Raw genomic sequence first — 24719 nt, 5'->3', positions numbered from 1 at the left:
CTACATCATCCTAGACATCTAAACAGAAAAATGTCACATTTTTTTGGCAATGAATCTGCCGAGGACGAGAACTCAACCTGCTTGTGACGTGGGTGGAGTTGTAAACCCCGCACTGCTAGATCAAATATGCGCCATTCGCCCCTCTTCAGAATCAGCCTCCGATACCTTACTCGACCTCATCACCTTTTTTTCACCTCCATCGCAACTACATGATCCGAATGACCGCCACAAAGGTCATGTCACACATGCTACATCATCCTAGACATCTAAATAACCTAATGGGATCCATCTAGCCAACCCCAACCTAGCTCTTGGGCAACGATATGACCAAAGCAGGAAGAGAAACGCTCGAGAAGATGTTTCCACCGGGCGCGGTACACCCATGGCCAATTTTTTTTCCGCAAACAGTCCAGTTTTTGGGAACACCATCAAACCGTTCGCCACCATGGACTCTCACAGAAGTCAAAAATATGCTTGTGAAAGAACGAAGCGAAAATCCTCTAGGCACATAGATCTGAATGTGGGTAAACAAAATGTGGCGACTGCCTGCCCGCAACCTAGAGGAGTTCATTTGTTTGGCACAGTAATCATACCAAGCTGCATACTCTTTACTGTATTAGTTTAGGCAGAATATTGTTTATCTCCATTAACACCAGGCAAACAATTCTCAACTCAAAGTTAAGTTTGGGTATTATAGTCAATATAGGCTGTGGCATATTCTGAAGAAAAGAAAAAACAAGGCTCTCTTTCATTTCAGACAGCATAACTGCATCTCTGGGCTGGATTTCATATCAACAACCACACGATTTGGCATCTCTAGTCTACTACCCTTAATTTACCTACAGACAAAAAAATGTAACGAACTTCTATGTGTTACTGCTACTTACAAGTACATAAATCGGTACTCTACATCATCATGCTTCAGCTTGCTGACACATGCAGTCGGGCATCGGGAGGTTGTATATCGATCCATGCTGTTTCCTGAACCCGAAACCTTTCGATTCACTTTGGCGACGAATATCCTGCATGAAGTGCGTGAAACGATCCCATCTGCAGTCAAAGCAAACAAGTTGGATATCAGAGGTTCCGTTACAGCCTTACATTCTGCTAAATTGTATTTTAGTGTTTACATATAAAATAATATGGACAATAGTTAAATTCACTATGATTTTCTACAATAATTTATCTCTAAAATTGACTGTCCAAATGGAAACTAGCTAAATGTGGATATCCAGATTAGACGTGGCAAAATTCGGGCCTTCTCCAGCTTCGTCGTGCAATCAGACAACGGTTACTCAAAGCTGACCTGATATCCAGGTTGTCAAAGAGTAGCACCATCTTCCGTTTATCTGGTGTTATTGTCTTTGCATGCCCCCCATACAAATAACGCCTGTGTCCGATCAGGAAATGAGGGAAATTGCTTCCTTGAGTTGTTACAAAGGCTTCGCTCCGTAGACAGACTGTGTAGTCCAATGCTGCCAGTCTGGATGAATGCCCCTGGATATAGGAATGTGAGTCAAAGGTAAGTCTGTCATGGAGATAAGAAATGGCTCTTATCCAACTGTTACCCTCCCTTCAAACTGAACAAGGATTATGCATGCTTGCTGTGAAATAATGTAAGAATGTGAGTCAAAGGTAAGTCTGTCATGGAGATAAGAAATGGCTCTTATCCAACTGTTACCCTCCCTTCAAACTGAACAAGGATTATGCATGCTTGCTGTGAAATAATGTAAGAATGCATCCTTTCTACAGTAACAATTTATGATAGAAACGGAGTAACTAAGGGAGGGGGAAATACCTTGAACTGTGCAAGCTCCTCAGGTGAAGTGAGTGTTTCCTTTGTTTGTAGAAGTGGAAACAACTCTCGAAGAGGAGTCATATACTTCTCAGCATTGTATATTTTACCGGATGCAACGTAGAGTGAGGTAGTATTATCAAACCCCATGCCACGCAGCATCATTCCAACCTGCATAAACCAAACTAGTGAGGAAAAAGAAAAGTTGTACAATGATATCATGTAAATAAGATCTCCTCTTGGCAGCTTGCAGCAAGGCCTATTGGAATATATCTGAAAATTGTGGTGGCAGGATACATTTACCAAAGCTTTAACTCCAGTTTAACTAATCAGTCCACTGAAAAATAAGAAACTATGATAAGGAATTCTAGAAATTGTCTGAAAACATGACGTCCAGCACTACCTACTGTAGTCTGCAATGAAAATGCCTACAAAATGCTTTTTGCACCAATGCACAACACCATAGATGCTATTTGGAGTGTCCAACTGTATTCTCTAACAGTAGATAGCCTGAGGAGTAATGAACATGATGTGAACTCAGGAAAAAAAAAACAGAGTAAGGCTCCATTTAGTACTGCAGTGGCAATTTAGAAGCACTTATTATTCTTGGATGTAACAGTTAAGAATATCTTTAGAGAGCTTACTAAAATTGGTAAATGTCCCCCTAACTGGCCCTAGAAGTGTTGCAATACGAGCATACTCAAAACAATTCCAGGGAACTAACATTTCAACCTCTATAGGAGCTAAAGGACATCTCCCATTCCTCCGGTTGGCCTCGGGATTAATCACTCGACCTGGTCGGCGAAACTTCCCTCTCCAGCCCCTTTCACGAGCATTCTCCATTGCAATATTCTCCTTCCAGTCACCGTCATATATACAGCAAGAGAAAGCTACCATATCCTAAAATGCAGCACACATAATCATCATAAAGCTTGGTCTTAGTGAAAAGATTTAATAACAGGCACCAACTAGCATGGCATTGCGTTTGAACCTCTTCAAAGCGAAGATGAACTGACATGTACTTCCCACCAGTCAAAGCACTCTTCTTGATCATTCGGTCAACCATGTTATCTGCAAGAATTCTTATGGGTTCAGAAAATCTCAATGCCTCATAGTTTGCCAAACATCTCAACGCATGGGTATTTGATGGAACTGAATTAGCCAATCTATTTGAGAAAGGAGCAATACGCACAGCCCTGTGTCATAGAACAGAAAATGAGCAAAGATATGGTAGTAGCCTTTAGTCACAAGAAGGTGCAACAGGAGCACATACCCTAGCTCCAACAGTTTCGGAAGCACATTTTCTAGGTAGTAATTGTGAGACGAGAAGGCTTTGGTTCTCATATTCGGTATACTGCTGATATTATGGTCAAACTGCACAGAAACATTTTCAGGAAGTTCTTTGACAACCCTTACATGTTTTCGGAGTGTTTCAATAAAATGGTCTTCATCAAAGATATCACCAAATTTGCTGAAAGAAATTATGCAGGAACAAAGAAGAATTATCCTTCTGGAAAAGTGATGAGAAAATCAAAAACTTATATATGATACAGGCATGAGGAGAATAAACTGAAAATATAATCACATATGAAAGAAAACCAACGCTGCATAAAAAGTAACAATTCTTTATTCAATCAATTATTTTCATAGGGATACAGCTTATAAAATGGCAAATGCAAAGATCGATGTGATACTATTGACATTATTGAGGTACATGCTTAACAAGGAACAAAAGAAGAGTGCTGAAAAATGCATTGTTAAAACATAAGCACAAAAGAAATGACACAACAGAAAATAGTGACTTAATAGCACAAAAAAAGAGTGCAGACAAGGGCTTGAAGAGACATAATGAAGTTTCTCTTTTCCACAAGGAAAGGATACTGATCCATTTACTTATCGAGAGCAGATAAACATGGGAAAAGAAAGAATATTTTCACTTATATAATACAGAAAACGCTAACTGAAGTAAATTTGCAACTTAATTATGCAAACGACATTTTTACAAAGCTAGTTCTCAAGAAAGTGACCCAGGGACGCATCTGTTGTATGCCAGTTTCTCCAAATACATCTGTGGATATTCTACAAAGAAGCAAAATAGTTACCTAGAATCACGCCAAACACTATTCAGATGAAAAGCTGGGCTGACAAGAGTTGCATTAAGTAAGCTTGCCACAGCAACAGCATCACAAATCTGTATCGAGACATCTCTGTTAGACTCAGATAAACACTAAAGAGCAAACACGTTGTGAAGTTTGAAATTCAAGTTGGCAGTTGAGACACTAGAAAAAAGAAAAGAATTCTACTCCCTCCGTCCCAAAATGTAAGACGCTTTTTGATACTATCACAGTCTCAAAAAACGTCTTACATTTCGGGACGGAGGGAGTACATATGAAGATCAGTGGAATGCGTAATGACTTTTGAAAGTATTCAGAATTTAGTGGAAGATAAAAGGGTAAGCTGCAACAAAACATGAAACAGCATGTTCATGCAAAAAATAAATTCAAAAAAAAATCCAAGGGAGTCTGTGAAACAGGAATCCAGGGTAATTAATATCGAGCCATGGGTCATTATACTTTTACTTTTTAAAATATACCATTAAAGAAAGGTATTTCGGTACCAACAGTGACTCGTTTCAGTAGTGTATGTAATAAAGATGACTCTGAGGGAATATATCTAGTTGGTCCACGTTCAGTAAGAAATTGATCATGCAACTTACAGAAATGCGTTGCTGATTCAGACCACCATTTGCTTCAATTACGAGAAAACCATTTGAAGGTGGTAACGCTGAAAAGTGTAATGTGGACCATCAATAAAACCTACTTAGCTATTTCGCCTGTTACTACTTATACTAAAGCTGATTCTGACTGGCTGATCTTGGTACATTTGGTATAGAAATTCATAAAAAGCATTTCAAATTTGCACCTGATTGTGTCAATCTCTTTCTGATGCAAGGTACCCATCTCTTTCCAGACTTTTTATAATGGGATGCCATTAGCTGCAATGACACGGCAAAATCATGTTACATACATATGCGAAGAGTCTATGTATGACTGTAAACTAAAAGAAAAAAAATGTTGTTGGTCACAGTGATCATAGGCATTAAACATGTGTTGTGATTGGATTAGAAGCACTGTAATGCTAAAAATGATCATCATCATGACACCATTGTTACAATCAACAACTGACAGATAAATCCTCTTTGACCTTTAAAGAGCTCCTAATGCCAAGCATCTCCCAAGTTGCAGAACATATTATAGGCCTGCCACATGAAGGGCTGTCACCTTTTTGGCATATGAACATGAAACAGAACTCGCATGCATAAGTAGTACTTCCTCCGTTCACTTTTGTAGGTCGTTTTAGACAACTCAAAATGACTTGTTTTGCACATTGTCTGAAATGTCTTCAAGGTCTTATAAAAGTGAACAGAGGGAGTATTATTTATGCCCTATGTATTGCCATCTCAAGGTGCCAAGTATCTTCATTGGCCTGCAGTAGTGCATTACGTCAATATCAATAAAGGATTCAATGGCTGTCTCCTCCTACAAGCAGCCAAATTCAGTGTTATCAGTGTCACCACCAGTTTCACTAGAGATTAGTAGTAAGCTATGTAGCATTGTATTTGTGTCACAATTCACAAACAGCCAACACAAAACTCGAATGTAATGTGTGGTAAGGCTACAAACAATTTTGGGACGATTTGTAATCAAACTATGAGCATCCAATGGCAAATCAAGGAGTGGACGAGAAAAAATCATCCGACGCACATGACCGGAAGAAAATTTCCACCTGTTTTTTAAGCCAATCCACCCGTTCCGCTGGGAATGGATCGGATAAACATTAAGTCCCTGGGAAGGAGCAAGAACTCACTGGGCTAGGACGAGAGGCGAGGGCACGCATTTCCGGCAGGAGCCGCTCGAACACGAGGTGGCTGCGGTACACCGATCCGGGCGGCGCTGGCGGACGCGGCGCGCCTACCACCACGCGTCCACCACCTGCGCCCAGGCCCGTGCCGTCAGCGCCCAGGAGGAGCACGAGCATAGCCGCCGTGTACGCTAGAGCGAGGAGCAGCACGGTAGCTCGTCGCCGGCGCGCGGCCAGCACGCGGTCCGGGCGCCGCGCCGTACCCTTCGCGCCTTCGCCGCCGCGCATCGACGCCGGCGCCGGCGCCGACGCCAAAGCGATCGCCGGCGGCATCACCGAGAGCGCTCCCGCCGGATCATGCGACGCAAGAGGATGTGATGGAGGAGCGCACGCGAGGGAAATTTTATTTTTTTAGCTGGTTGCGATTGATCACGAACGTTGCGCAAGGAGTGTACTACTGTACATCGGTACATGATCGAAGAGAGTGTGTATGATCCAACGCATGAAAAATTAGATCTTTTCGAAAATCTAAATCTGAGCCCGAGCTCATCTGCACCTGCGCTCACCAAAAAAATCAAAATAAATACTAAAAAAATTCAAAAAATTCCGAAAAAAATTGGGGTGGTGGACAATTTGATGCGTGAGGTGCGCCCTAATTTTCAAAACATTTGGACTTATGTGCAGCTCTCAGCAAAAAAGACAAATCAGAGGTCTGTAAAAATGTGTACTGTTCATATACTGTTTTGGTCTGATTTGTCTTTTTTGCTGAGAACTGCACATAAGTCCAAATGTTTTGAAAATTGGGGCGCACCTCACGCATCAAATTGTCCACCACCTCAATTTTTTTCGGAATTTTTTGAATTTTTCTGAATTTTTTACGAATTTTTTTTTGAACGGGTGCAGATGCACCCGGGCACCGAAACGCCGCACTCAGATCTTTTGCCCTATTTTATATCTCTATTAGATAATTTGCCCCATGAGAGGCTGCCGGGTGGGGCCGGAATCACTAGTCATTGAAACAACTCTGGGGCAAATCATCTCCCCGAGTTCAGGTCAATGTAGCTAACAACAGATTGATAATGTTCGTCCAGAAAGAAAAGAAAAAAGACTGATAACGTTCACCAAGTTCATGTCAACACAACATTAGCGACAATACTGATAATTTTCATTCAGAAGAAAAAAGACCGGTAACGTTCACCAAGTTCACGTTCCCTCCGATTCATAATAAGCATCACAGAGTTGAATATGTGAATAATTTAGTGAATTTCACTAGTTAAGTATGTACTCAAACTTTGACCTAAAATACAATATGGACTGAGCGCATCTCCAACATTGATGGTCACTCCCATCCATCCGGACCAAGCGGTCTGGACCCATTTTATCATCCAACGTGGTACCTCATCGGTCCACGGACCAGCCCGGACGTCCGTTCTTTCACAAACCAGAGGCGAACTAGGGTGCTTTGCGGGCGTCCACACCGTTGGGCAGCACGCGACAGACACCCGGACCCACCCAAAACCCTCTCACTTGCTCACGCCCTTTCCCGAGTGAAGTGGTTGTCGCACAATCATGCCGATCAGTGCCACTCCAGAGCACCAACGCCGCATCCATGCCGGCCCAGAGCAGACGTGACATCTCACTAGAGCCGGCATTGAAGCGGCGCCGGCCGAAAGTGCCGCACGCATCGCGACCCGGTGTACTCACCTTCTCTTCGGCTCCTCGACGAGCACCAGCTCGCGGAGGAACAAATCATGGCGACCAGGCAAACGACAAGCCCGTCATGACTATGGTGGCGGACGGTCTGGGCTTCCTCGATGAGGAGCAACTGCTGCTCCTGTCCTACTGCGGTGCTCGCGAGATCCACCGCAAGCGGTGGCGGTTGCACGTGTTGCGGGCAGAGAGAGACGCCCTGCTCTTGGACATCGATGTGGCAGCAGAGGAAGAGGAGGCGCAAGAGACCGAGGATGTCGCTAGCTCTGCGTCGACCACGCGGCCATCGCCGTTCGCACCCAACCGCCATGACGACGAGGCTCGCCTGTCCACGCCCTCCCCTGTCGATGGCGGGAAAGAGTAGAACATGGGAGGCCACCACTGCTTGGGTCCCAGAAAGGCCATTGTCGACGTCTTGCCGGGTCACACATTCGATGAGCTTGCCCGCAACTTCGCGAAGGCCACTGCTCTTCCCCTCCCGCCGAATCTTCACTTCCCGGGGCTCACGGCCGACTGATGAATTTGCTGTCGGACATGAGAAAGACATGTTGTGGGAAACGGGCGCCGCCCGTGGCGGCAATCATTTAGACTTTCATCCTGTGCGTTGAAATCCGGTTTGAAATCTATGCGGTCATGGGTGGATGGCCGGCTTCCGTATCACTGTTGGCGAACGCGTCCGCGGACGGATACCATGACTTTTTTTGGGGTGCGCCTTGAAGATACCCTAATACCCAAACCTCTATATCCGGGGAGGTTTTTGCCCCAGGTCTCGCCACTTGGCCGATGGGGACTGGGAGGCCTATCAATTGTTGACACGTGCATTTGTTTGGGAGGCTACGAGGTAGAAAATGCGTGTGGCCTTGTATGCCTTCGATCAAAAATTTGTTAACTGATTCGCATTTTCTCATGTGCACTTGGGGTGTCTTTAGCATTTTGGTTTAGATGATTGTTTGTTAATATACGAAACATAACTAGGTTTCTTTTACCCAGTTTTTTGACTTTTTTCTATCGGTGAAAAACCGGCCAATCGGGTCACGCCACGTTGTTTACTGGGGATATGGCTAGGTACACTTTGGGGTGGCTCTAGCAGTTTCACATTAGCTGCGAGACATCCCCATGTTGGCACATGGACTGCATGGTTGACTACGTATTTTTTGTCTCCTTCCTATTTAGATGTGTCTGTGAACAGCCATTCGGTTGCATGCGTCCTTGTTTTTTTGCCTTTATGAAGAGGTGTGTTGCATGGTTGCCGATTTATCCCCACATCTCCCCCGAAGGATCCTATCGAATGCGTGCACGGCTTAACCACCGCTTCGCCGCTGTTAGGAGCCTATAAAAATTGTCTGTGGCTGCATCGCCATTCAGTCTGCCGTGGAGCAGCAGTGGCCACCCCAGCCCTTCTTCCCTACCCTGCTTTATCTTTCATCTTGCCCATCCCTTGCTCCACCGTCCAGAGGTGGCTCGCAGCCCACCTGGAAGCGGCCCCATTCTTTTTCTGACCGGGGGATAGCACCTCGCACGCAGACGCGCCGCTGCCGTCGTGGATAAATCGCTGGCCGAATCTCGTGCCGCTAAGCTATGCTGCTTTACTTGACTATAAAAGGTACTCACCTCTCCCGACGGTCGCTACCTCGCCTTCCTCCCCGTTCTCCTCGAGACCTCGACCAACCTCCTCTTGCTGCGACACCATCTCTCGAATGATCTTGTGTGGGTATTATCTTGGAGGAGATGCCCTCACGGTGGTGATGGCCTATGCGCGCGGCGTGGCGGCGCTGGCCACGATCAGCACACGGAAGAGATGCCTCCCACGGCTACCAGCCAGATCTCCCGTCAAGTCATCTACCAAGCTCATGGGTCGTTTCCTACAACGGTGGCGGTAGCCACAACACCGTACTGGGGCACGGGCTCCGCCGCAAGGTGTACCTCACCGTTGGTTGTTGCCGGGCTTCTCCACCTAGCTATGAACAACGCATCAGCGATCACCGAGCCTGGCCTCGGAGGCGGTCAACGCGTGCAGCGGCGGACAGATGAAAGAGGTCTGGTGTCGGCTGGTGGACTACGTGTGCCACCATCGGAGGCACGCAACAGCTCCGGACGACGATGATGTAGGTACCAGGCTCCGGTGGCATGTGACGGAGGGGCACCAACAATATGGGTGGGGCAGGAGGTCGATGATGGAGGTGGCTCGAGGCGTCGAGCATGAGGTACGATTGGACGACACAGGATGGGCGGGATGCCCGCAGTCTCAACGGGCGCGAGCTTGAGGCATCAGCGAGCTGAGCGGTGTCATGAGTCTCATGAGCACCATCGACGAGTTGCTCCTCTCTCCAGCTAGCTTCCCTTTACGCGCACTTCGCCCACAACCGCCTCTGCTGCCACACGGTGGCCACACTCGCCTCCAACGCCTCGCTCCTCCGCCACGATCACAGCCTCACGCTCTTCGCACCGGCAAGGGACCCGAGGGATTAGGTCGCGATGGTGATCCTGGAGGTGGCGCTACTACAGATCATGTTCCTCGTGCAGACCATGCCGGTGGCGGTGGCCTACACCGTGACCTGATGGTGGGCGAGGGAGGACGCTACCGCGACAAGGAAGCATGGGAGGACGACGATGCGCTTTCAGGCTGAGTCGGTGGAGACTGTCAGGCTGGTGTGGGGGTGGTCGATGAGGAGAAGGTGATGAACCTCCGGGTGAACTATCTCCTCTTTTGTTCTCTTCGGTCTTTTGGACGTGCACCCTGCAAAATCAGTGGTAAATCAGACCTAAATTGTGATGAAGGACAACAAATCTAACAATTTATAATGATGCGGACAAATTCCCTTTCATGCTTTTGAATGTGGTCTGACAACTACTGTAGCTGATTTTAAAAAAAGCAAAAGCCCTAATGGATGTCGATGGATGCCCACCGTCTCATCTTATGTTAGGCCAGATAATGCGTCGCTAGATGGACCCCGCTGCTCATGGCCATGTTAACCTTAACATAGATGGGACATATATCAAGGAGACGGGTGAAGCATGTGTCACTAGTAGAAAACAGGGCTTTGGTTCGCCAGAAAAGAGCATTAATCCCGGTTGCATTACAAACTGGGACTAATGTGAGCATTAGTCCCGGTTCGAGCGGCTAGGGCACCGTACAGGTATTATTTCCGGTTCAAATGGGACCTTTAGTCCCGGTTAGTGCCACGAACCGGGACTAAAGGGTGTGATGCCCATTAGTACCGGTTCGTGGCACCAACCGGTACTAAAGGTTAGACCTTTAGTCCCGGTTCGAGCCACCAACCGGTACTAATGGGGTTTGAGGCATTAGTACCGGTTCGTGGCATGAACCGGTACTAAAGGTCCCATTTTCAAACTCTACCCCCCTCGATCGCCTTTTCAGTTTTGTAAAAAGCAAAAGAAAATGATAAAAACTTCAAAAATTAAAATCCTTCCAAATGTAGTTATGTTACTACATGTACTAGTTAGGAAAAATTAAAAACTTAAATTTGCACATGTTTTGCAAAAAGTGTAAGGAAAATGTAAAACGGCTATAACTTTTGCATGCGATGTAAAAAAAGTATAATATATCAAAATGTTCAGCACGAAAATTCGCATCCGATTCTGACAGCCTACGGCATGTTTGCAAATTTTTAGAATCCTCATATTCTAAATGGAAAAAAAGTTATGCTCAAATTTCAGTTTTTTTAATTTTTGTTAAATCTGGTCAAACTATGGTCAAACTACTTATTCAAGAAGTATTAGTGTTACTAAATAATTATTCAAGAATATTAGTGTTACTAAATAATTATTTCAGTTTTTTTGAATTTTGGTCAAATCTGGTCAAAATCTGGTCAAACAATGGTCAAACTAATTATTCAAGAAATATTAGTGTTACTAAATAATTATTTCGTTTTTTTGAATTTTGGTCAAATCTGGTCAAACTATGGTCAAACTACTTATTCAAGAAATATTAGTGTTACTAAATAATTATTGTTTTTTAGAACAATAGTTTCAAACTCAAACAGTGAAATGTGTGACTTCATGGTCAAGCTAAATTCCTGAGGGTTAATAGGATTGACATCTTACTAATGTCAGGAAAACAACAAGTGCGGACTTGGAAACGAGGGAGAATAGAACCCGGAAGTTAAGCGTGCTCAGACTGGAGTAGTGAGAGGATGGGTGACCGTCCGGAAAGTTAGATGATTTGGAATGATGAGGGATGATTAGAGATTAGAGGTTAAATTGAGCAGTGATGAGGGGTGATTAGAGATTATAGGTTAAAATAATTCAGCCCTTTTTCTACTAGTGTGTTGGGATGATTCTACCAGACAATATTGGTGGCATAATCTTCTCGGCATGCAGAAACATATTGCGTTGTGCGAGCCCAGTGCAAGCGGAATTAGAGCATGTTTCGAGGGGCCAAACTTTGCATTGCTATGGTCTACACTGCCAATTGATGTTGAGATGGACTGTAAAGCTGTGATGCTCTCTATTCAGGCACAGTTCCCCGGATTGATCGTTGAATGCAATGTTGGTGAATGAAGTTAGGAAATGTCTTGGTGAGGGATAGTTCTATTATTGTTCATGTTAGTAGGAATCAAAATGTTGTAAGTCATAGAGATTAGAGGTTAAATTGAGCAGTGATGAGGGGTGATTAGAGATTATAGGTTAAAATAATTCAGCCCTTTTTCTACTAGTGTGTTGGGATGATTCTACCAGACAATATTGGTGGCATAATCTTCTCGGCATGCAGAAACATATTGCGTTGTGCGAGCCCAGTGCAAGCGGAATTAGAGCATGTTTCGAGGGGCCAAACTTTGCATTGCTATGGTCTACACTGCCAATTGATGTTGAGATGGACTGTAAAGCTGTGATGCTCTCTATTCAGGCACAGTTCCCCGGATTGATCGTTGAATGCAATGTTGGTGAATGAAGTTAGGAAATGTCTTGGTGAGGGATAGTTCTATTATTGTTCATGTTAGTAGGAATCAAAATGTTGTAAGTCATAGATTAGTTTCTTTTGGTCGTGCTGAAGGGCATACTACACTAGCTATGGATCAGATCGGATCCTGCTAATATACTACAACTTTGTATGAAGGATCTCCCTCGAAGTTGAGCAATGAAACCCCTTTAACCCCACAGAAAAGAAGTGTTTTCTCTAGCTTCTCTTTTTGTGCCCATAATTCCACATACTAATTCTCTTGCTTTAAATTAAGTCTTATAATAAACATTAAAAACACTATTACATATAAACATAACGTATCGTAAGAATCTTCGATGGCGTTTCAAGGAGAACCAGCCGAAACAGAAGACGAAGCTAAAGAAAAGGCTGTCACTATGCACTTGAAGTCACAAAAGAAAGACTATTTACATCACAAGAAAAGGCACAGACCAACAAGCAATGGCAATTCAACATGGCTTGCCCGGAAGTAGCTACTCAGCAGAATGAATTCACAAGACAAACAATGATTTGAGCAAAACTACATGTCAGACGTGTCCAAGAATTTGCAAAAGGTTTGTACCACCTTATTATGGGAACTAATCCTATAGGAGGCTATACCAAGATGATCTAATTCAGAAAAATTAGTTGCGATTTCTTACTGCAGAACGGTTGTGTCATCGTATACACATCCCCCTATGTAGGGTGGCTTAAAATTTCATATATATTGATATGCTTTTCTTTATCAAATAGAAAAAGATACACATAAAACTGCAATACATATTCTGTTTAGCTCATAATTGTTTATAATTCTACCTTTTCAACTACGGTCTACATAGTTGCGACTTACCGACGGGCGCGGCGTGGCGCCGCACGGGCTAAGCTAGTAAGTACTACGACATGCATTATTATGTTTTAGTTAAATCTATGGTTAAATTTTGGCTATGGGGATCAATAAACAAGTACGGAGGCAGTACTAATAGAGCACAAGATTATTCTGTGCACCTGGTGAATGATGGAACGTGTGCTTGGGCATCGGGAGGCTCAGGCCAACACGGCCAAACACCATCCATAGGACAGTGAACATGGCACACCATGCAAGATTATTCAGATAACCCAGTGGATTACATCAGGCGTGCTGAACATGTAGCGTGTACTCTTGTGCTTGAACATCCGGAGGCTCTGATCATCTTTGCCGCGAACCATCTCGATGCCAGTGAGCACAGAAAATTTCATGCCAGTCGCCTCTGCGCTAATGATTTTAGCAATGCAAAACTTGCCAGACCCAAGGTTCAGTATCCTGAAATGCGTTGGTACCCAGTCCTCTTCCTCAGGCCGATCAAGATCTTCCCAAACATGATGCACGACGGGCGGTTGGCCATGGTCCATGGTGGACAGGTCAACGGCGCACAGGTGGTTCGGCCTGGGCGGGCTGAAGCCAAACCATAGCTTGAACTCAGGGACATACTCTGCCTTGTCGTAGAAGGGCATCGCCCAGTGCCCAACGTGCCTCCATTCATCCCGGTAATCCCACCCTAGACGGTGGGTATCATCGTCGCGCACCGTGTCAAAGCAGTAGGTGCCGATGCCGTTCCTGTCCGACGAGATGCACAAGGTAGTCCCGTCGCCGACGACGGCGTAGGACGTGATCCTGGTGGGCTCGTACCCGTGCTCGTGGATGAAGGGCGGCGGCGGGAGAGTCCGCCAACCCCAACCCTTCATGCTGTCGTCCAGGTATCTGGAGCTGGGCCGGTACTCGAGCACCTCGAAGCAGGAGCGCATGCCGGGACCGCCAGTGCTACGCCGCGCAAGGGCCCGGCCGGGATAGCGGTCCATGACGTAGAGAGCGTCTTCCTCGGCGTCGGGGTGGGTGATTGAGAGGCAGATGGGATTGGTTCCCTTGGGCTCGTGGAGCGAAGGCAGGTTGAAGATGATGCCCTCGTCGGCGTCGTATAGCCCGGTGTCGCCGGCCACGTTGGCGTTGACGACCCTGCTTTCGCTGCGGCGGGGGCCCAGGAGCTCGAACCACTCCAGGCCGTCATTGATCCACAGGCCGGCCGGCGACGGATCGAATCTGGCGATTGGTCTAGGCAGCCGCCGCAGGCTACGCATCCTTGGACTGGAAGATCTCTTTGATTTGTTGCTATCATCTGCTGCTGATGCTGCAGAATCCATCGTGTTGATCTCTGCTACTTCTTTTGCGTCATTTCTTGACTGGTAGAAGAGATGCACGTCTGGATTGAGGCGGCGCAGTGAATAAATCCCATCTTCCCAATTCCGCGTCACCAGATTCACAAACCGCCGCTTCATCGACGTCTCTCAGTCCCAACTAGGAGGATCTTGCGAGCGAGCCTGAGTGAACACTAATAAAACGAGAAAATAAATGAATCGAGTTGACCTGCGAGCCCTAATTTCAGTTTTGTCATGTTGATTTTTACGTGACTTGTACTTTGATCTTAATTGTTGTGGGGGTGTATATTGATTCACCTTAACACAAGCTTTTTTTCCATGACACGCATGATAATACGTGTCTCATTTATATTATAAAGATCAAAAATACAAATCACGTAAGGACCGACATGACAAAACTGAAAAGAATAGTAGAACATCTCTGAGCTTGAAACCAACACCAGTCACTTGTCTCCGGCACCATCACAACAGCCACCAAAAAAAAAGAATGACGGATCACCTTCTCCCCCGGGCTCGACGCGGCTCCATCGCTGATATGCAGTTTTGCGGGCCTCCAAGATGGCTCATCAAAAATGAAGCCTTTACCGTTGAACGAATAAGACCGGGGCAACACCCCGAACACGCCATCAAAGACACAAGTTTACAACCATCTCAGTGTCTGACCGTAATCATACAGCCGTCTTTATCTCATATCTACCCATCTAAGCTAAGTAGTGGTGGCTAACATGATTACACCCCGTCGTAATAGCTTTCACCACTACTACCTTTCTACCTCCTCTCATCATGTTGGCGATCTCCTGAATGATGGCGGCATGTTGCGAATTGTTTTTCCAAGGATTGGCAATCATTGCGGCAGTCTCGGCACTATTTGTCTCAAGAATAAATGAAAGTGTGCTCCACTCCAAGGTTAAAGCAATTCCCTCTCTAGTTTCGTAGCAAGAAAATATTCGCATCAGGGTAAGATACATAGTGGGAGGAACCCAGCCTCCTTGGAGTTTAGCGATTTCTGGCCGTTGGATGCTTTGTTTGATGCGTTATAGACTGTTCGATCACGAGATGAAGGGATCTGGAACGTTGGATCGAAAAGAGGCACTGTAGATCGAAACAGTGTAAAAAATTTGTGCCACCGCCTGTTATTCCTGTGCCCCGCCGAGGGCATTTTTGTTATTTCACCTGGTTAGAAAAGTGCTTGATAGCGCTAGGGCGAGAGAGGCTGAGAGCGAGCTGGGTCGTTCCCCTCGAGCCCACTCTCCCTTCCTCCCCGCTGCCGCCAGCCATCCTCCCCGTCCCGCGCCTTCTCCTCCCCATCGCCCCTCCCTGCCGCAGAAGCAGCAGTCCCCGCCCGTCGCCCAAGAGTCGAAGCCCGCCACCAAGCAGCCGCCCCCTCTCCTCTTCCTCCCACCTCATCCCTCTCTCCCCATCCAAACCCTAGCCCCGCACCGGCCTTCCTGCCCCGCCGCCGTCATCTCCTTCGCCCGGTCGGCCGCCCCGCACCGCACGAGGTGGGATGCGAGGAGGCAGGCGAGTCGGTGCAGGGGAGCAGGCAGGAGAGAGCAGCGGAGACGCGCGGAAGAGCAGGATAGCTACACGACCTAAGGCGGAACTGCGCGGTTGTGCCGGGAGCGCGGGCAGATAACTGGAGACGACGAGGAGGGCTTCTACAGCGTACTTCAGCTCCAGCGAGGATCCTGTAAGTCCCTCCACTCATCCACATCCCATCGTATCTTCCTCACCCCATCCTATCTCCCTCCCAGATCCCCACCGCGCAGCTCTGTAGCTCGCTCAGGCACCCGAACACCGACGCCATGGAGGACGCTGCTCCACCCCTGCTCCGGTTCGTGCCCCCGATGCCATGGAGGACGCCCCTCCACCCCTGCTCTAGCCTGAAGGTACTCCACAACTGCTCCATCTCAGTTTTGGTCAAAACTGAATGTTGAATGGTCCTGCTGCATTAAGCTGCTGTTTCACAATTTAAAACTGAGTTTTTAAAACTCTGTTCTGTACTATGGTCTCTCTGTTTTGTAAATCTGTTGTAATCATTTATGTTGTGGAGTAAGTTTTAAACAAATTCAGTAGAGTTCCGAACTATTAAGTTCTGACCATTGCATCTGTAAGTTTTAAACAAATTCAGTAGTTTTAAACAAATTACTAGATCATTGAGTTCTGAACCATTGCAAATTCTTAATTTTTTGATCGACTCCTCCTCCTCCTCCTCTTCCAAGTCTAGCCCATCGACGATGACGGCTCTGAAATGAACATGTATGCACAAGTGCCCCTCCTCCTCCAAGTCTGTAGTTTGATACAATACAAGTCTGCAAGTGCTCTGCAATTCTGTTTTTATACCTTGTATGGTGCAATACAGTGAGCAACCTTTATATACTCTTAAGTATATGTATTGTGATTTTTCATTGTTTGTTCAGTCATGCACGTGGCTCTAAATTAGGTGATACGTTGTAATATGGCTGCACGTTGTAATCTTGACAGGTTTGACTGTTTAAGTAAGCAAGTCCTTGCTATAAAGTTGTTGGATGTATATTCTTTTATATGCAAAATGTGAATTCAGCACAGCGAATCTTATGATTTGTACTTCTGATTGAGGAAGCAAAAATGTCAGTGCTAACCAATTATTTTCCATGTAGTGTTATCTGTGAATGGAGAAACAAAAACTGTAATGCAGGAGATAACTCATGGTGCCTGCAACTATCTCCTAAAACCCGTTCGCATCGAGGAGCTTAGGAATATCTGGCAGCATGTTGTTTGATCCGTTGAACTACATATAAAATTCATCTATGCTGTCAACCATCTTGGAATTGACAGCAAGAACTTACCTTCCTTCTCTGTAGCTACTTTTTTCTGGAGTAACTTTTTTTCTCACTATTCTTTCATGTTTATGCAGAAGGTGTGCCGAAAAGGATACTTGACCTCATGAATGTTGAAAAACTCACTAGGGAAAATGTTGCAAGTCGTCTACAGGCAAGCCACTTACTTAACTTTCTTGTAGTTATCAGCAGCTCAGTACCATGTGTGTTTCATACTTGCCGAACTTTATCTATACTGCAGCCAACAGCTAGGCATTCAGAGATAATAGTGCTTAGAAGTTGTAACTAGAGATAACTTTTGCTGTGTGTGGCTCTACACATTATATATTCTGCAACTTCTGTTAAGTTTTTTTTAAGAAAACGCAAAGGACCTTTGCATTTCATTTCATTGAAAAGAGAGTGGAAATGATACGGGTTTCTAGCAACAACAAAAGTGACATGCCATATATAAGGATCTTACTCCATGGGGTATCCATCAACCGTCTGAGGTTTCACAAGGAAATGAGTTTCTTGCATTCTCATGTTAAAAAGAATTATAAAGAAACCAAGCAGAATATGTTGTCAAAGTTTTAAGTTATTATTGGATTCGTCCACCTATATCAAGGTTTGCCGAAAGTTATCAACTTCGGCTTTGTATCCTGCATTTCTGTTTGTGCAAGAAATCCAATTGGAATTTGTGTGTTGTCGTTCGCATGTACTTTTTTTGTTTCTTATATATATTTCAACCACTTATGTTGTCTCTAAATCATTTTTGACGACTCAAGTTGACCACACTTTATATCATGTTGGACCACCTTGGAATTTGTAGATACTTTTATCGTTGAAGGATGTACTCACAGAACAAAATGAGTGGATTGTGATGTTCTACACTTCTGTCCATAGCAGTGGGATATGTTTTCTGCACTGCGCGGCTACCCTCTAATGTATGTTTCCTGCACTATGCGGCTACCCTCTAATGCACTACTCAACCTTCAGATTTTTCTGTACAAATGACTTGATCTAACTATTATGAATGACCTGTGAGTGTCTTGCTTTGTATATAAATGACTTGCTCTATTTTTTATCTATCAGACTCTGTGTTTTTGGTCCATTCGTTTTTGCCAAAGTTATGCGTCGAGCTTTGAGCTACTCTGTGAAATTTCTTGGATCTGTTTAGGTCGCGATGGCTGACGAAGAGATCTAGGTTCATGGCTTGCTAGGTTCAGCTGGTTCCACTAACAGCCATCTCCGAGCACTTGCATAGGTCAGCTGATATACGTCATGTCCCCTCTTTGGTTTTACTGGACTGCTGCAAAAAAATGATCAGTGTGACTCCGTAATTTTTGTAATCAAAGGAAGTACTCACAGATGTAAACACTGATATAGGGTTTGTAGATGCTTAGAGATAGTAGTAAATGAGTAGTAATATTTTGATCCAGACAGTGTGATGATTTAAACTCTGTTTTTTATATGACCTTCATGTAGTTAATTGCTTTGTTGTCACTATTGTTGCTGCATGATTTGTTCAGAGAGAGTTGCCAACTGAGCTTATATTTTTGTTAACTTACTGAATGATAACCAGATTCACCTTTGCATATTGTAGGCCATGTAGAATACTAAAATAATTTTAATTTTATCTTTTATATTCTTTTATGTTAAAGAGGCTACGCTGTATCCAGGTCATTGTATATTATCCAGAGTGATTCTCCTTCATATAGACCCAATTATTTTCTCCCTGTCCATGAGACGCACTGTTTGAACAGTTTGCCTAACAAGATATGTCCTTTAGCAGATCCGTGTGTCACAACATGCAAGCAAATCAAATGAATTAGTGTGGACAAAGTTATATATCGAGCAAATCAGATGAAGGCGTGTGGACAAAGTTATATATCCAATAGTCAATCATGTAGTTTACTATTGTGCAGTATGAAAAACAGTGTACATAAGTTATCTGGGACTAATACTATGGCCTGCTTTTGGTTTCTATCATACCAAACCTTGCTTAGGTATTTCATGTCACATTGCATGACAAATGCGCCGATGCATGTAGATATGGCCATTTTTGTAGATATTTTACGGGGTGATTACTGTAGTGAGTATCTGTCATCGCCTACTCTTTGAGTAATATCAGATATATTTCCATCCTGGGGTATATTGAGTAATACCACATGTTAATAGAAAAAGAGCTATATCAAGGTTTTGATCATTGAGTTTTTTTTTGATTAATTCCTTCATATACTCTCTGCATTTCCATCTTTAATAGACACACGCATGTGGGAGTTGGGTTTCGGCAACTGCAAGTAGCACCTCTTTGATTAAGTTGTCCTGTTACATGTGCTAAACTTGCTATCCTACTAATGCATCATGCGGCTTGATCTCCACTGCTTGGTCATATTAGTTGGACCGGCACCCCCGCGCCAAGGCGCGTTGTCGATCTAGTGTGAATAAATTATGGGCAGGATGTGAAGATGATATCGCCTGACTTGTCCCAGAGCACCATACCGGAGCCTCGTTTCCTGCCTGCGCTAGAAAAGCGCCGTCGGTTGGGCGGCGCGTCGGTTGGCTCGTGGCGGCCTCAAGCGGCGCGGGATTTGGCATTCAGGGACGCCGTCAAGGGGTTCGTCGATCTGACGACGGCAAGGAGTGACGCGGTCACTCGAGGTCGCGACAGGGGCGCCAAAATGTGGCGCACGCAGATCTGCAGAAGCTGTCGCGTGGATCGTGCGAGGTGGCAAAGGGCGGCGGTTCGCGTCGCATGTGTGGCGAGGTCGCGCTGTGGGCGTTGGCGCGGTTTCAGGCACTCTGGCAGGGGTGCCGGCGAGGCGCGGTGCGGATGCGGAAGGGGCGCATCTTGGGCTGGCGGCTAGGGGCGGGCTCCGTCGGCCTCTCTGCATCAAGTCCGGCCTGGTGGCGGCTCTAGGCAGCGACCAGTTTTTGGCTGTCGAGGTGGAGGACGTGTGGAGATACAGCGAGGGCATGTGGGCTGCCGGATTGGCTGTCGACTAGAGGATTATGAGGGTTAGGTGAAAACCCGTCTCTTGCCATGGCCGGAGCGTTTGAAGGTGGCGTCTGTGGACACCGTAACCTTCTTGAAGGCGTCAGCAGGATGCTCTCTCTTCCTCTGCGAGGGACAGCTTTGGGGAAAACCCCAGACCCGGAGGGTCGGTCATTAGCGGCGTGTTGGCGGCGTTTCCCTCTCGAGGGCATCGATTTTGGAGCTCAATCCATTCAGAGGGACCAGCTGGTGTGTTGGGAGGTTGGTGGTATGCGTTGGTGTGGCATCGAGGCTTCTGTGCCAACAACGATATGGCAAGTGAAGTCGGAGACTTTGCAGTGGTAGTCGGCTCTTCTTCGGCATGTTCGTGGGATTACCTCGATTTGGTTGTTGTGGTGGTCGGAGCTGCACCGGTGGGGCCCCTCTGGCAACGATGACATGCAGCAGGTGGCTCGTTCGGTGGTCTTCAACGATGCCAATCTTGCATAGTTCTCCTTTGGGTCTTTGCTTCAGAGTTGGAGCTGTGTCTCCCTCGATGCGGGTAGTTGAGTTCTGGCATGGATCTTCATGTTTTCCTACACAACCTCTGCGGTGGGTGTTGGTTCGATGTTTCTCCACGTCGAAGTCGGAGTCGCTTGCTCGGGGATTAGGGATGGCGATGACGCCTGTTTGGGGAGAAGTGATGACGATGACGCTTGTGTGCTAGCTTGACGAGACACTCTTTGTAAAGGTGTGCTTGGGATATCTTTGTGTGCCGCTCAGTGGTTTGTGACGGTTTTCGCCCGGTTTTTCGTTGATTAACTGGGCAATTCTCTTCTGCTTAATTAATGGATGAGGCAAATCTTTTGCCTTCATTAAAAAAAAAGTGTTGTCCATGTTAAGCTTGTGCCATCCCGGAGGTGGCACTCCATCTTTCACCTGGTGGTTGACCTAGACCAGCTCTTGGCGCTATGGCCCTGCAACGAGCAGGCACGCTTGTACTGTTGCATGCAGATGCAGGCACTCTGGCGGGTGTGCTGCTGCTACCCTGCATGTAGTCAGTATTGCCGTCGGGCGCTCGACTGGTACTGGTTCCCGATGCAACTCGGAGCACCGAGTCTATTAGAACCATCTTGTCTTTTGCACATATCATTTGTAAGGAATTGTTGGAAGCATAGTAAAGAAGTTAGGAGTTGTGTAGGAATCGATGAGATGTCGGTTGGTGGAGGGGCTTTGTCGTGAGTGATCTCATTGCATACGTGTCACGAGCGCCACATAGTCTTCAAGAGGGGCATACGAGATGTTTCTGAGAGCGGTTTAAGCACATCAAAGAGCCACTTCGGACATGTGTTACAAACAGGCTGGATGGTTGGCAGCCCCGTGATCAAGCTCACGATGTGTATGGTCAGGCGATAATAGATGTCATCACACCGGAAGGGCCATGAGAATATCTCTCCACGTCGAAGGAGCAAAATCATAGTCTATCTAGCCCCTCAACATACGTTTTCGATGAACCTGTAAGTTGTCGTCGTTATGATCACCCTGTTATGGTTGACGTTAGAACAATCCCAAAGTGCATCGTCCGGCATGGAATGGATCGATACTCTCATGGTCTAAGGAATTATACATATGTCAACTGCCCGTGTTATGAACTAGACTTGCAACGATTCCATCTCTAAGTATAACATACAATTTGGATCAGTTCAACACAAGTGTTCTACCAACATCATGCTCAATGTTGTTGGGCATTATAGTCATGCCCATGATTAGGACAACAGAACCACCATACAATACTTGGGAAAGTACTAGATGCAAGACTAGGAATCTTGTTTTACCGTTTATAACTCTACACGTGCACATGCGTTTTCCTCTGAGCCTCTTGGTTATCACAGGTTTGAGAACCATAACAATTATAACATAGAGTATAAACATTAATTATAAACTCGGAAATAAATAATACTCAAATATTATTGCCTCCAGGGCATATTTTCAACAGTCTCTCACATACACTGGAGTCAATAATCTAGTTTACATAACTTCCTTTACACCAGCGGTAATTCGGTGTTGATCTTGTTTTGCCCATTGCTACTTGTGGGCTACATTGGGATTTTCCCCGAAGAGGAAGGGTGAAGAAATATAGTAGCTGATAAGTACTTTCCTTGGTTAGAACCAAGGTTATTGAACCAATAGAAGAACCACACAAATCCCAGTGAACATCACCTGCACACACAAGAGCAAATACTTGCACCCAACGCGGGAAGAGGGTCGTAAATCCCCTTGAACTCGTTACTTGCAAGGATTAAATCTGGTAGTGGTAAATAGATAAAAATAAAAGTAAATAAATTGCAGCAAGGTCTTTTTTATTTTAGTAATATAATTAAAGTAGACCTGGGGGTCATAGTTTTCATTAGAGGCTTCTCTCTCGAAACAATATCATACGGTGGGTAGACAAATTACTGTTGGGAAATTGATAGAAAAGCGCATAGTTATGACATCATTCATGACAATGATCATGTCTATAGGCATCATGTCCGTGACAAGTTGATCGACTCCTGCCTGCATCGACTACTATTACTCCACCAATCGACCGATACCTGACTTCATATATGGTATTAAGTTCATGACAAACAGAGTAACGCTTTAAGCAAGATGACATGATGTAGATAGAATAAAACCAAGCAATATGATTAAACCCCATCATTTTATCCTTCATGGCAACAATACAAATATGTGCCTCGCAACCCCTTCTGTCACTGGGTGAGGACACTGTAAGATTGAACCCATCACAAAGCACCTCTCCCACTGAACATAAATCAATCTAGTTGGTCAAACCAAATGGATAGATCAGAGAGAAATACAAAGCTATAACAATCAAGCATAACAAAGTACAGAAAAGACTCAATTACTTTTAATGAATAATCTGATCATAAACCAAAAATTCATCGGATCCCAACAAACACACCGCAAAAGAAGATTACGTCGGATAGAACTCCATGGAGATCATTGATAACCCACAAATATAGGGGATTGCAATAGTTTTCGAGGGTAGAATATTCAACCCAAATTTATTGATTCGACACAAGGGAAGCCAAAGGATATTTGTAAGTATTAACAGTTGAGTTGTTAATTCAACCACACCTATAGAACTAAATATATCTTGCAGAGTGATCACTAGCACAGTAGTATGATAATTTGATAGCGTTCGTAGCAATAGCAATAGTGATAGTAATAGAAGTAGTGGTAACTTAGCAAAGATCAATATGTGAAAAGCTCGTAGGCATTGGATCGGTGATTTTGTTGGATAATATTCATCATATAATAGTCATAACCTAGGGCGACACCAAACTATCTCCGATTCATCAACGTAATGTACGCATGTATTCCGTATATAGTCTTACGTGCTTATGGAAAAGAACTTGCATGACATATTTTGTCATACCCTCCCGTGGTAGCGGGGTCCATAAGGAAACTAAGGAATATTAAGGTCTCCTTTTAATAGAGAACCAGAACAAAGTATTAACACATAGTGAATACATAAACTCCTGAAATTATCGTAATCACTGGAAAGAATCCCAATTATTGTCACCTTGGGGCATGCGGATCATAACACGTAATAGGTGCATATAACTTGCATGGTAGGATCAAGAGCACAAATATATTCGCGAAAATATAAACGGTCCAGATCTGAAATCATGGCACTCGGGCCCTAGTGACAAGCATTAAGCATAGCAAAGTCATAGCAACATCAATCTTAGAACATAGTGGATACTAGGGATGAAGCCCTAACAAAACTAACTCAATTACATGATGAATCTCATCCAACCCATCACTGTCCAGCAAGCCTACAAAGAGATTACTCACTCCCGGCGGTGAGCGTCTTGAAATTGATGATGGAGGATGGTTGATGATTACGATGGCGGCGAATCCCCCTCTCTGGAGCCCCGAACGAACTCCAGATCTATCCTTGCGATGAAGAACAGGAGGTGGCGGCGGCTCCGTATCATGAAACGTGATGAAAATTTCTATCTTATTTTTTTCTCGGAAAATAGGAATTTATAGTATCCAGATTAGGGCCAGCGGAGCCATGGGGGCCACACCACCCACCAGGGCACGCCTAGGGGTAGGCACACCCTAGTGCCTTGTGGTTATAGGGTGGCCCCCCTCTAGTGGGTCTTGGTTCCAATATTTTTCATTTATTTCATAAAAAATCTCCAAAAAGTTACCTCCAATTCCGATAACTTTTATTTCTGCACAAAAACAACACCATGGTAGTTGATACGTCCATTTTGCATCATGTTTTCCTACTGTTATTCGTAGTGTTTTTATTCGTTATAACACTTTATGGAGTAATTCTAATGCCTTTTCTCTCATAATATGCAAGGTTTACACAAAAAGGGAGAATGTCGGTAGCTGGAATTCTGGACCTGAAAAAGCTATGTCAGAGATATCTGTTCTGCACATCTCCAAATGAGC

General features: G+C 45.0%; 1 protein-coding gene and 2 long non-coding RNA genes across 3 annotated transcripts; 2 read left to right on the top strand and 1 right to left on the bottom strand.

The window, feature by feature from the left end:
* Positions 1–664: 664 nt before the first annotated feature.
* Positions 665–5758, bottom strand: LOC119293408 (O-fucosyltransferase 9-like). Its single transcript, XM_037571897.1, has 10 exons — positions 5663–5758; positions 4718–4790; positions 4512–4579; positions 3898–3986; positions 3069–3266; positions 2787–2991; positions 2528–2695; positions 1799–1966; positions 1307–1497; positions 665–1050 (listed from the first exon to the last, which is right to left on the bottom strand). The coding sequence occupies exons 1-10, from the start codon at positions 5690–5692 to the stop codon at positions 915–917; spliced, it is 1326 nt and encodes a 441-aa protein (XP_037427794.1). The 5' UTR covers positions 5693–5758; the 3' UTR covers positions 665–914.
* Positions 5759–15675: 9917 nt separating this feature from the next.
* LOC119295250 lies at positions 15676–17391 on the top strand. Its single transcript, XR_005143836.1, has 2 exons — positions 15676–16164; positions 16229–17391. It is a non-coding gene; the product is annotated as an uncharacterized LOC119295250 (long non-coding RNA).
* Positions 17392–18098: 707 nt separating this feature from the next.
* On the top strand, positions 18099–19478 carry LOC119295251. Its single transcript, XR_005143837.1, has 3 exons — positions 18099–18216; positions 18450–18536; positions 19065–19478. It is a non-coding gene; the product is annotated as an uncharacterized LOC119295251 (long non-coding RNA).
* Positions 19479–24719: the final 5241 nt, after the last annotated feature.

This window comes from Triticum dicoccoides, chromosome 4B (genome assembly GCF_002162155.2).
Source record: "Triticum dicoccoides isolate Atlit2015 ecotype Zavitan chromosome 4B, WEW_v2.0, whole genome shotgun sequence".
In the NCBI taxonomy this organism is placed as follows: domain Eukaryota; kingdom Viridiplantae; phylum Streptophyta; class Magnoliopsida; order Poales; family Poaceae; genus Triticum; species Triticum dicoccoides.
The sequence above is the reverse complement of the archived record's forward strand: the minus strand, read 5'-3'. Positions and strand labels throughout refer to the sequence as shown.